Source organism: Pristis pectinata, chromosome 8 (genome assembly GCF_009764475.1).
Source record: "Pristis pectinata isolate sPriPec2 chromosome 8, sPriPec2.1.pri, whole genome shotgun sequence".
Taxonomy (NCBI): Eukaryota; Metazoa; Chordata; class Chondrichthyes; order Rhinopristiformes; family Pristidae; genus Pristis; species Pristis pectinata.
In genome coordinates this window covers 68,270,639-68,283,110 of record NC_067412.1, presented here as the reverse complement: position 1 = coordinate 68,283,110, position 12,472 = coordinate 68,270,639, and the positions used below count along the sequence as shown (strand labels likewise).

At 37.7% G+C, this 12,472-nt stretch overlaps 1 protein-coding gene across 1 annotated transcript in view; it reads right to left on the bottom strand.

Moving 5' to 3' along the window:
- Positions 1–12,472, bottom strand: part of LOC127573801 (ATP-binding cassette sub-family C member 5-like) — a 91,443-nt gene that overhangs the window by 59,915 nt on the left and 19,056 nt on the right. The window contains 5 exon segments of the mRNA XM_052022306.1: positions 1,864–1,971; positions 2,746–2,894; positions 3,949–4,096; positions 7,147–7,320; positions 10,180–10,413. Coding sequence (XP_051878266.1) covers positions 1,864–1,971; positions 2,746–2,894; positions 3,949–4,096; positions 7,147–7,320; positions 10,180–10,413 — 813 coding nt within the window.

Genomic DNA, 12,472 nt, shown 5'->3' with positions numbered 1-12,472 from the left:
ATTTGCTAGAATGTTGCCAGGTCTTCAGGAGTTGAGTTACAGGGAAAGATCAAACAGGTTAGGACTTTATTCCTTGGAGCATAGAAGAATGAGGGGAGATTTGATAGAGGTTTACAAAATTATGAGGGGTATAGACAGAGTAAATGCAAGTAGGCTCTTTCCACCTAGGTTAGGAGAGATAAGTACGAGAGGATACGGCTTTAGGGTGCAAGGGGAAAGGTTTAGGGGGAACATTAGGGGGAACTTCTTCACTCAAGCAAGAGTGGTGGGAGTGTGGAACGAGCTGCCGTCTGACGTGGTAAATGCGGGTTCACTCTTAAGTTTTAAGAAGAAATTGGATAGATGCATGGATGGGAGAGGTCTGGAGGTTATGGACTGGGTGCAGGTTAAGGGGACTAGCGGAATAAATTTTTGGCACAGACTAGAAGGGCCAAAGGGCCTGTTTTCTGTGCTGTAGGGTTCTATGGGTATTTTCTCTAGTGCAAAATATACCCTTTTGTAGAAGAATTCATTGTTTGGTTGAAGATTTAAATCTTAAATATTTAAACTAAAATGCTAATTTTAAAAGGAACTATGGCCATTTCAAACAGACAAGTTTGCCTGACTTTATGTTAATGGTTAACATGGGCAAATTTGCTCTGGCAATTACAAAATTCTGAGTTGCGAACTCTTGCTGCTGTTGGCAGTTCTTTTAATACAGATATACTGTAACACATCAAAGATGACAATAGTCATGAGCATCACATGACCACATCAATATCATTGGCCTAAGTTTTCAAATGTGTAGACAAAATGCCCTTCAGTACTGGTTTTCAACCAATGAAAGCCTTGTTTGACAGAACATTACTGTTTAATAGTGACTGCTCATTAGCCACAAATACAACACTGTTTTAGTCACACGCATTAATGTTTGAAGGAACTGCCTTAGTTCCACTTGGTAAATGTACTTCTCATGTGAGTTTTTAATTAACAAACATCTGCCATCATTCAGTAAAGCAATTAAAACAAGAACAAAGATCTCACATACACTGCTTTTTTCTTGTCATTTATCAATAAAAGCACAAAAAGGCATAGAAACCTCAGGGTACCTCTGCAAGTCAGAGCAGGAGGATTTACTGAACATATTATCAGTAAAAAAAAAATCAATAACCTTCAGTGGAAGGCAGAGAGCTGAATAATAGTTGTGGCAAAATAAGTGATTTAAACCAACTTTGTTTTATTTTATTGGAAATTCTCCTTTCTCAAGGGGCATAATATGAACATATCTTCATTTGGAGTATTAGAACAGCATAATAGAGTTGAAGATTGAATTCTAAGATCTGTTTGAAGGATGTTAGCAGTAAAATGCACCTTTATTAAAAGTGGAATTTAGGACAAATAACACGAACAACTACTGGGTATCCTCACATATGGAGAGCCTTTAATCCATCATTTGCACATCAGTTGAAGATGGGTTAGGTGTGGCTCAGTGGGAAGCACTCAAATCTTTCAGTCGCAATCAGATCTTATTCCAGTAGGTGACATTTCAGTTCAATACCGTGGATGTGCTGTGCTGTTGGAAATAGCTCCTTACAGAAGTGATGGCAACCTTCATGAGACCCTCTTGTAAGGCTAGATTCCCCCCATTAACCTACCAAATAATGCTACAGGACTAGAAATGAGTTCCTTCTTTCTCTTGGACATGTGGACATGCTGACAGTCTTCAGGTTAACAATTTAAGAAGATGCAACTAAAATATTCAGGGAAAAATCAACTTTATCAATAGATATAAATGTACTAAGTGAACACCTGTTTTAGGGATTTTATATGCAAAACAACATTTGCAAGGTAAATGAATATTTCATTGAAATTCAAAAACTGTACCTTAAATCTGCCTACAGCAACAGATGCCTCTGATAGGGCTTTTACAGATATTGGTGTGATTTTCAGGGCAAAGGTCATTGCATTAAAGACTGCAACAACTGTAAATGCCTATATGAATAAAGAAATCAAAATTAGAAAACACTGGAAACATGGAGTAATCAGGCAGCATCCAGAAGAGCAAAACAGGCTGATATTTCAGATGGAAATTTAACTTGACTGATTAGAATCAATGTAGGCTAAAGGCTTAGTATTTTGTTTTTCATGCATTCCACAACAAAGGAAAACGTGACAGGGACCTGAAGGATGGGTTTGATCTTCAAAGAGAAATAGGAAGGTTGTGATCAGCTGCTGTTGTGAGGGGTTCAGTAATGTGATTGGGTTATGGGTGGCCAACAGACTGGCACTTGGGAAAGGGATGGACTTGATCAGGCAAGTCTCTTTTAAGTAACTCCAAAACAGGCCTCGCGCATGCAGTGTAAGGCTGCTTCTGCATAAGTGGGCCATCAGTGGGCCACACATATATGGATGAAAATTACGGAAGTGGCATGCAGGCCATAGGCCAAAGGATGCCATGCGTGTGTATAAGGGCCTCTATGCATTAATTCTTTGAATGAGGAAGAAAAGTCATGGAATTTGCAGAACACATGACATTGTTTCAATGACATTTTATCACAATGTGCATGTAAGCATTCTGTTATACAACAGAATTTCTAGGTCTGACATCTCACGGTCTTCTATTCCAAGGAAACAATGTTTCACCCAAATATCTGGGGTTAGTCTAAGCCATCATAGCCCATGGTAAACATAACAGCTTTAATGATGCATCTGAAAATGTTTTCATATTATCATAGTTCCACTTAGCAGAACTGTGATTGTGTTTACCTGAGCTGCAGTTAGATCATATCCCATTGCCATATGGAGTGTGAATGTGCAGCTACTGGAAACTACAACCACAATTGGAGCAACTCCAACTGTGATACTCTGCACATAACCTGCTTTTTCCAAAAAGTGTCTCTCTCTGCTTCTGATCACTGCAAGAATAAATGAACATTATCAAGGTGTTCCAAACATCAGGGAAAAGGTACAAAATTACAAAGCTAAGACCAGAAGGGAAGTCTAGTCTAAATTGAGTTTTAAATCAAATATAGTAGTCATCTGGAATTAGGTCAGTGGAGTACTAATTGATTTAATGGGAGGGATACTGTGGAAGGTAGGTATAACAATTTAAAAAGAGACAGATGTTGAACAATATTGCCCTTATTGTTCTAAAATAACATATTTTTCACCTGAGAGAGAATAAGCATTATTATAACTATAAACCATTTTACAACCATATTCAGACATCTGCTGTTCAATTTTCTGTGAAACCCGAAAACAGTAATCAAACCATCTTACTTCATCTGTATTTTTGTAACAAAAATGAAACGGAATTGAGGAAGGTCTTGAAATTGATCAAAATTCCATTCTCTTCTTTGCAATATATCATGTAGCATAGTTGATATGTAATCCAGGCATCATTGAGTAACCCCAAATTGAGTAAGGGCATATATGTCAGCTATTATATCAATGAAGGCTACAGCAGTAGATAAGTGGATACAGCAATATGTTTTGCTAAGCCAGATATTTCTACTTCTAAATAAAAGCCAAACTTGTTACAGCTGAATATCAATAATCAAAAATCTTTTACAGAATTTGGGATCCCTGATACATATGATAATGTACTGACTACTTATGGAATTTAATAATCCATGGACATGGATTAATAATCCAGAAAATGAGATCTGAAACCCCATGATGAATTTGGATTCAATTATAAATCTACTATTAAGGAGATGATGTTTGTCAAAGTTGTAAAATAAAACCCAAAAGGTTTATTTATGTTGTTTGAAAATGGCACATATGTGATTCCAGTCCTGTAACAACACTGGGCTGCCTTGTAATTGAAATGTAAAGTGGCCTAACGTGCCACTCCTTAATATCAAACACCTACAAACCACTAATAGTTGGGCAACTTGGGAAGCAGAATTTTTGACAGTCTTCCCAGAGGCACCCACAAAAAACAATTGGTTATCAGATTAAACTTACAGTGAACCTTCTCAGCAAATAATTTTTCCCAGGTATACATCTTAATGAATTTGATACAGTTCAGAATTTCGTTCATCAATCTCACACGTCTGTCTGTGACTGCAATACATTGCTTCCTGAAGTAAGTTGTCAGCCTGGACATAAACATCTAAGAAAACATGAGAAAGATACATTGCCTGTCAAAATCAAACATAGAAGATAGCTAAAGTGGTAAATTTAAATGCAGTAATTCATTGTTAGTATCTTTTTCCAATCACGAGTTCTTTTCATAGGCTTAATTAACACCATCACCCAAGGTTGCTGTGACAACAGCATCGGTTGAGAAAAGCAGCAATTACAAATATAATGATGAACATCACCAGTCATGAAAAGAATAGTTTTCAAACAACATTTGATAAGCGAGTAACTACTCAGTTCAAACAAAAAACAGAAAATGATGGACAACAATAAGCCTGTCTGTATCTGAGATGAGATGTTCAGGATCAGGCCTTTTACAGACCTGAAAATAAATTAAAGTTAACAAGTATTTTAATAAAATCAGAACAAAGGGAAAACTAGACAAATATAAAAAGGAAACAGTAGGGTGGAATAACCTGCCTTAAATAATAAGCAATTGCAGGTGACTTAATAATGGAATGGAGCATTATAGAAATTAGGGATATCAAATAAAACTAGAGAGAGGATGCAAAAGAAAGGATTTTAGGTTTCAGGAGTACTTTGATCAATTCTGGGGAAAGGTCAGATGACTTGCATCTCAACAGGGGTGAGGCCAGCAGGGGCAGGTTTGCTACAGTGGTGCTTAAAGCAGTCAGGGGGCTGGGGGAGGGAGGCGTGGGGGGATAGGGGGAGGTGGTTAAACTAACTTGGCAGAGGGATGGGAATCTGAGCAATGAAAGGGAAAAAAATGCAGATCTAGAAATGAAAGACGGAAGCTTTAATTTGAAACAGAGTTGGACAGACAGAGAAAACAAAACTTAGAATATAAGCAAAAAAAGATTGATTGTACATTATATGCCTAAATGCAAGGAATGTAGTGAATAAGGCAGATGAGTTGAGGGCACTGCTGATAGAGCTATTACACAAAGATTACTTAAAGGGGGGGGGGGGGGGCACGAATGGAAGCTCAATGTTCTTAGTTAAAGGTTTTTCCAGCTGAGATAGAGGGATAAAGGAGGAGATGGTGAGAATGTTGGTTAAAGAAACAGTCACTGCTGTGAGAAGGAATGATATGGTAGAAGAATCATCAAATGAGTCCATATACATTGAATTAAAGAACATAAAAGGAGCAATCACATTGTTGGGAATGTATCTTAGAATTCCAAACAGTCTAAGGAGATAGAACAGCAGTGACTGTTTCTTTAACTAACATTCTCACCTTCTTTTCCTATTTTATCCCCCTATCTCAGCTGAAAACCCTTTAACTAGGAACATTAAGCTTCCATTCAGCCTCCCTTTAAGTAACTTTTGTGAAACAGCTCTATCATCAGTGTCCTCATGAACAGCAAATTGTCAATGCTTTTCCGAAAAGTGCAAAATACTAGGAGAGTAACAGTGAGGAAATTTCAATTACTCTACCATTAACCCAGAGACAGTCAGTGTTAAAGGTATAGACAGCACAGAATTCCTAACATGCATTCAGGTGAACTTCCTTCGTCCAATTCTGGATTTAGTTTTTAAGAATGAAACTGAGCTTCATGCAAGCCAGGAATTTCATTGCCCCCTGGTGTATATGACAATAAATAATCTTAATCAGAATGGTGGAGTTTCAGTGAGAGGTCATTTTAGTGGTAGTGATCATTCTTCAGTTAGATTTAGCATAGTTATGGAAAAGCACAAAGGTAAAATTGGACTAAAGGTTCTAAACTGGGTAGAACAATTTTACCAGACTGAGAAATTATTTGGCAGAAGTGGGCATGAAACAGTGCCTTGGGAGACAAATCACTCTAACAACATTGGAAAGCAGTTAAGAAGCAGATTCAAGGGTTCAGAGTACACATGTACCCACAAAGAAGAAAGGGGGGGTCTACCAAATCTAAAGCCTCCTGGATGACAAGGTCCCATATGGCTGGCTGTTCAAAAAAAAAGTAAAAGCAGTGGAATGCAGGGAAAAGTGACAAATTGGATACAATAGTAGCTGTGATTAGAAGGCTGTTTTCAGTGGGATTCAGTACTCCTTCCCTTGGTTCTTGTAATATGTATATATATTTAGACTAGATATAAGGGGCATGATAAGGACATTTGCATATGATACAAAAATTGGATATGTGGTTAACAGAGAGGAGAAAAACTTTAGAATACAGGAAGATACAGGTGGCCTAGTTAGCTGAGCAAAAAAGTGGAATTTATTCCAGATAAGTGTGATATAATGCATCTGAGGAACTGCAATAAAGCAAAGGAATACAAATAAATGGATTATATTGAATGATGCAGAAGAACAAAGCAACCTGGAGTATAGTCCAACAAATCCTTAAAAATGGTTAAAAAGTGTTGCAGAGAATGTAAACTCAGGGATGCTGGAACTGTGAGCAACACTAGTTAGACCACCGCTTGAGTACTTTAACAGTACAAAAACTATTACAAGAAAGCAATGGAACAGATATAGAGGAGAACTATGAACATCACACCAGGATTGAAAAATTGTAGCTCTGAGGAAAGTTCAGGTTGGTCCAATTTCAAACAGTGTGGTAGGCAAAAAAGTTCAGAATCCTAGGAGTTTATGACATGTAATGAGCAGCAAAATGGGCCACAGAATGACCTCTCTCAAACACAATAGACATCATAATACAAATCTGCTGTCCTGTAAAATATTTCTGCATTAGTGGAAGAAATATTCAAGTACATAGATAACAGAATATTACAAATTGAGCCCCAAATTTTGTAAGCAATCACATGCATTAAGTCCATTGGTGAGTACTTCATCATCCATACTTAAAAACATCCAATATCTTTACATGATAATGGGGAAGGATGTTCTCCCGTTTGCCCACTACAAATTCAAAGGAAGTGCCATTTGTATCTCATTTTTAGTATTACATTTTTACTCTGTTTCATGGCCAAAATATTTCAAAATTTTTGCTGAACAGTTCCAAAAATATTTCAAAAAGTAGACATGTCTTGAGTGCCAATTACACCTTCAAGTTAAAGAGTGGGTGTGTGGGATATTATTCAAATTAATTTTACAAAGGGTTCAGTGCATACCAATAATGGATAGATAAGAATGAAGACAGCTGATCCCAGCAGAGCAGTAGGCCCAAGAAACAAAGCTGTATAGATAATTCCTAGTATGGCAACAAGAGGACCTCCCGTCAACATGGAACCCACAGAGGCCGCTTCGAAGAGACGTTGTCCGTCATTTGAGCAGATGTTCACCAACTAAAAGAGAATGGCAAGGTAAATGTTACGTTCTGCAACACCTGAGTGAACAAATATGGAATGAAAGATATACAGAATTCCATTCCAGAATGCATGCGTGGAAAAAAATTTCCTCATATCATCTGCTTCTTCTGCCAATCACCTTCTATATCCCTTATAGTTCTTGACTCCTCCCACAAAGGGAACAGTTTATCAACACTGTCAAATCCATTCATTAATTTAAATACCTTTATAAGATCTCCTTACAATCCCTCCCGTTTTGAGGAGAACAACTCCAGCTTCTCCAGTCTATCAACACAACTAAAGTCTTCCATCCCTGGCATCTCTTCTGCTTCCTCTCCAAAGCCTTTACATCTTTCTCAGTGTGGCATCCACGGTTGGACACAACCCTCTGCTTGTGGCTGAACCAGGTGCTCTTGTATTCTGTGCCTCTACTTATAAAGTTGAGGATTCTGTATGCTGTTTTAATCACCTTTTCAACTTGCTCTGCCACCTTCAAACAACCCTCCATCCCCAATCTCTCTGTTTAGAATTGTGACCCTCGTTAATATTGCCTCTTCTTCCGACCAGAATGTAGCACTTCACATTTTCCAGCATTAAAATTCCTCAACACCTTTCTGCTCATTCTTCCAGTTTGTCTACATCTCCTATGATTATCCTCCTCACAGTTCAGTACACCTCCAAGTTTTGTGTCATCTGCAAATTTTAAGAAAAACTGTGGCCTTGATACTAACTCTTGGGGAACTCCAAATGCATACTTCCCTCCTGACTTAAATATAGGCTTTCACTCTCTGTGTCCTGTAACAGAAAAAGCTCTGTTATCTGGCATGTGGTGATTAATCAGTTATAACAGTTAACCAAATGTCAGTTTGGGAGGTCCTTCAGCCCTACTCCCGACATCTGCTCGTTATCTCCCTCAGCGCTGTCCTGATGTCAGATTAGGAGCTTTCTCAGCACTATCCCATTATCCACCCTGGAGCTTCCTCAGCTTGTGCTGATGTCGGCCCAGGAGCTCCTCAGTACTGTCCCACTGAGAGAGCTCAGAGATACAGAGGATTTGGGTGTCCATGTGCATGATTCTCAAAAGGCTCAGTGGAAATGCAGCAAATAATTAGGAAAGCTAACAGAATATCATCATTTATTCCTAAAACAACTGAATACAAGTAGGGAGATTATACTTTAGTGACATAGGGCAATGGTGAGACCACAGCTGGTGTATTTATCTCCTTATTTAAGGAAGGATATTAATACATTGGAAATAGAAGTGTTTTACTGGACTAATAACTGTAATGGGTGGGTTGTCTTACGAAGAATAGTTGAACAGGCTAGACATTATCTGCTGAGTTTAGAAGAGTGATGAGAGGAGACTTGACAGAAACATGGAGGATTTCTCTGAAGGGAGTTGACTGGGTAGATATGGAGAGGATGTTTCCTCTTGTATGAAAATCTATAATAAGGGGTAACAGTTTAAAAGGAAGGGATCACTGATTGAAGACAAAGTTTAGATGCTTTTTTCTCTTAGAGGATCAAGAATCTTTAGAACTCTCTTCCTCAAAGGTGGTGGAAGCAGACTCTGAATATTTTTTAAATTCTTGATAAGTTAGAGAGTGACAGGTTACCATGGTAGACAGGAATGTGGTGTTGAAGTTATAATCAGATCATATTATATGACAGATCAGGCTTGAGGGTCTGATTGGTCTATTCCTGATGCTAACTGTATGTTTGCATCTCCCAATGTTGTCCTGGGGGCTCCCTCAGCACCATTCTGATATCGACATGGAGGCTCCATTAGTGTTCTTCTGATGTCAGTCTGGGGACTCCCTCATCTCAGCCTTTAAGTGGCGCAGTTTTGCAATTCTTTTCCATTTTATATATCTGTAGAAGCTTTTACAACCCATTTAAAAAAAAAATTTCATGTCAGCCTGCTCTCATATTTCACTTTCCCTCTCTTATCAATGCCTCAAGTCCACCTTTGCTGAATTCTGAAGCTTCCCCATTCCTCAGGCTTACTGCTTTTATTTTGGCAATATTATAAGCCTTTTCCTTTGATGTAATACTACCTTTTTCTTTTAATAGCCATAGATGGTCCTCTTTTCCTTTTTTTTGCCTTGAAGGGATACATATTACTTGCAATCTATGTATTAGTTATTTAAGAAGTCAACTATTGCGAGTTTGCTGTTATATAGTTTAATGTAGATTTCCAAAAGACCATAGGCAACGACTCACAGCACACACTTTCATCGTCGGATATTTTTCAGGTTTTAAGACTCTAGTTTCAGATTGAGTTAAATCACTTTCAATATTACTATTATCACTGTTCCTTAAAAGCCCCCTAACCACCTCAATTGACCTTTTCACATATTGCAATACTAGATCTAATATAACACATTCCCTCATTGGTTCCTCAACATAATGTTCTAGAAAACCAGCTCATATGTATTCCATAAATCAAACTTCCATACTATTAGTGCTAATTTTATTTTCCCTGTCCATACGTGGATTAAAGTCCCCCATGACTTTTGTATTACCCTTATTTCATGCATCTCTAATTTCCCAATTTACACTATGTCCTATTTTGGGCTCCTACATACAACTGAAGTCTTTCTCTCTTGCCACTTGTTTGCTATACTTAAAGTGATTCTACTTCTTGATTTTCCAAACTAAAATACTTCCTCTCTACAGCCTTTATGCCAATCTATAAAATCAGGGCTACCCATTTCATTTTTCCACTTTACTGATCTCTTCTAAAAAGACTAAGTGTCTTGGAATATTAAATTCAAAACCTGATTGCTATTCAAAGTGCTAAAATAGATATATTTAAAGAGGAAACCATGTGCTGCACAACAGAAAAACACTTACTTCTCCAACTGTAACATCCTTTGTGTTTCGTAGCTTAAGAATTTTTTCAAAGGCCAGGGTAAGTAATGCACCCCGGAGCCGAGTTCCAGTGCGATAGTTTAAAGCCCAGGTCAGTGCAAATGACCATGAACGCACTAACTCTGCCATAAAAATGCCCAAGACTAAGAGCAGCCCGTATTGAAGGTTTGACTCTGGTGCTTGTGCGTACTCTAACAGTCTCCTAATGACAACAGCCTATTGGAAAAACACAAAGGTTCAGTATTACTTTAAATCATGGCAAAACTTCAATGCAAGATTATATGGAACATATGCATTTACAATTTTATTCTCTGTTTAATATTTTAATATGTTTAATAAAAACATAACATTTTTCAAAACATTTTCTCTTTAATGAGCCAGAGGTCATCAGAAGTAAATAGATACAGCTGTGTTATGGGGCAGGGTGAGGTGAGGGAGGAGTTATTTCTAAGTTCTTGGCATGTAAAGCTCCTCCCCAGGAATGTTATTCCATAAAGTCAATATGGATACTTCATATATCAATCATAAAACCCTAAAATAAACATTACATGATTGGATCATGAAAATGTAATAACAGAGATAAATGAAATGTCAAAATTGAAGCCATTTCACATTAGTACCACATAGGATTGGAGCTCTTTATTGACAAAGCATTGACTTCTAGCTTCACCACTGCTGTCAGCACTACGTCCAAGGATGAAGCACAAACATTTCTGAACTAAACGGCCAGAACTGCTTACACCAGCTACAGCTGGTATGTGTAGCACAAGCCTATTAATTTAAATTGTTTGCTGACAATTAATGAAAATGTCACTGTGGATAAATAGCTTGTCTATTTTTCTTCATTTTACATTAGAGCTGGTGGAGAGATACATTTCATTATTAGAAGCAGACGGACGCTAAATATTCTGGACCACTGAAGATTATCAAAACAAGAGTATCCAAGTTTTGCCAACTTTTAACGTAACTTTATAGTTAATATGAATAAAGGTTTACTTTCCACTATACCTCTGTGTCATTATCGACACTACAAAAAATTCAATTGACATTTCAGCTGGCTGACGTATAAAGATGCAAATACATTTCCTCACTTTTGTAAGACTTTTAGTTGTTTGTACAAAAATACTATTCTGAAGCTACATTCAAGGTTTGTAGATTATGAAATGAGTCATACTGTCACCAAAGGCTATTCGCTTGTTATATATTTCTGAAATCACTTAATCCAGCCTTGGTTAATTACCTTCAGACTCCAAGGTTTAATCCTTGACTTCAATACCAAGTAGCACAAAAACACAAGACCTGAGTGACACTATCTCTGTGGTTTTAAATTTCAAGCTTGTTTGTTACTGGATGGTTACATACAGTATAACAGGTGGGAACAAATAAGACTAGAGGCAGATCACAACCACTGGTTACCGCTTCCTAACGAAAGAACTTCTTCTCTAAATTTTAATTAACACTGTACAATAATAATAATGAAGGGGCAAAACTCTTAGGCTGTGGCCCCTGTGAATAGGGTTTTCAAATACTACTTGCATTCCTATAATTAATGAATCTTGGGAACACATAGTGCACTTTATGACTTTGTTAAATTGTATTGAGATGTCTATCATTTGCCGATGTTCAGCTTTTTCAGTGCCACTCTAACTCATCACCTTCTTCCTTCCTCTGGTTCCTGACAAGAACTAGAGGTTCCTAAGAAAAACCTAGTACTTTCACAAATTCTCTGAGGAGAATTTTCCTGAGGAGACATTGTTGTGAACACAATTGCACCCAAACACCAGCACAGTTTGACAGACTGACTGAGTCAGAAAGCAAGGTAGAGAAGTCGTAAATGGTAAAGCACCCAACATTAGTGAACAGGAGATTCTACTAGTGGGATTGAAAACCTACCAGGCAGCAAAATCATCTCCCAATTCTGCTGAGAAGTACCAGGATGTGAACTTCAGGAGCCCACCAATGAAAATATAGCTGTATGCTTCATGTAAGCAGTTACATCTAGCATCACGATCTGCCATGAAATTTCACAATCCCAAAGAAGTGTGTTTCCAGCTTGTTTGGAATCATGCTCAAAAAGTTAAGAAGTCTGTCACCTATTTTGACAAATACACCATGGGCCAAACCTCACAACATTAATTTTCACAGTTTTTGCAGATTTGGAGGAACTTAAAGGACTGCCATTTCCAAATCTGCACTGAGTCTTGGACAGTCAATGTCCAAGTTAGACAGCCTGAACAGTAAACCAGGGCTTTTGAGGCATCCATCATCACCTGTG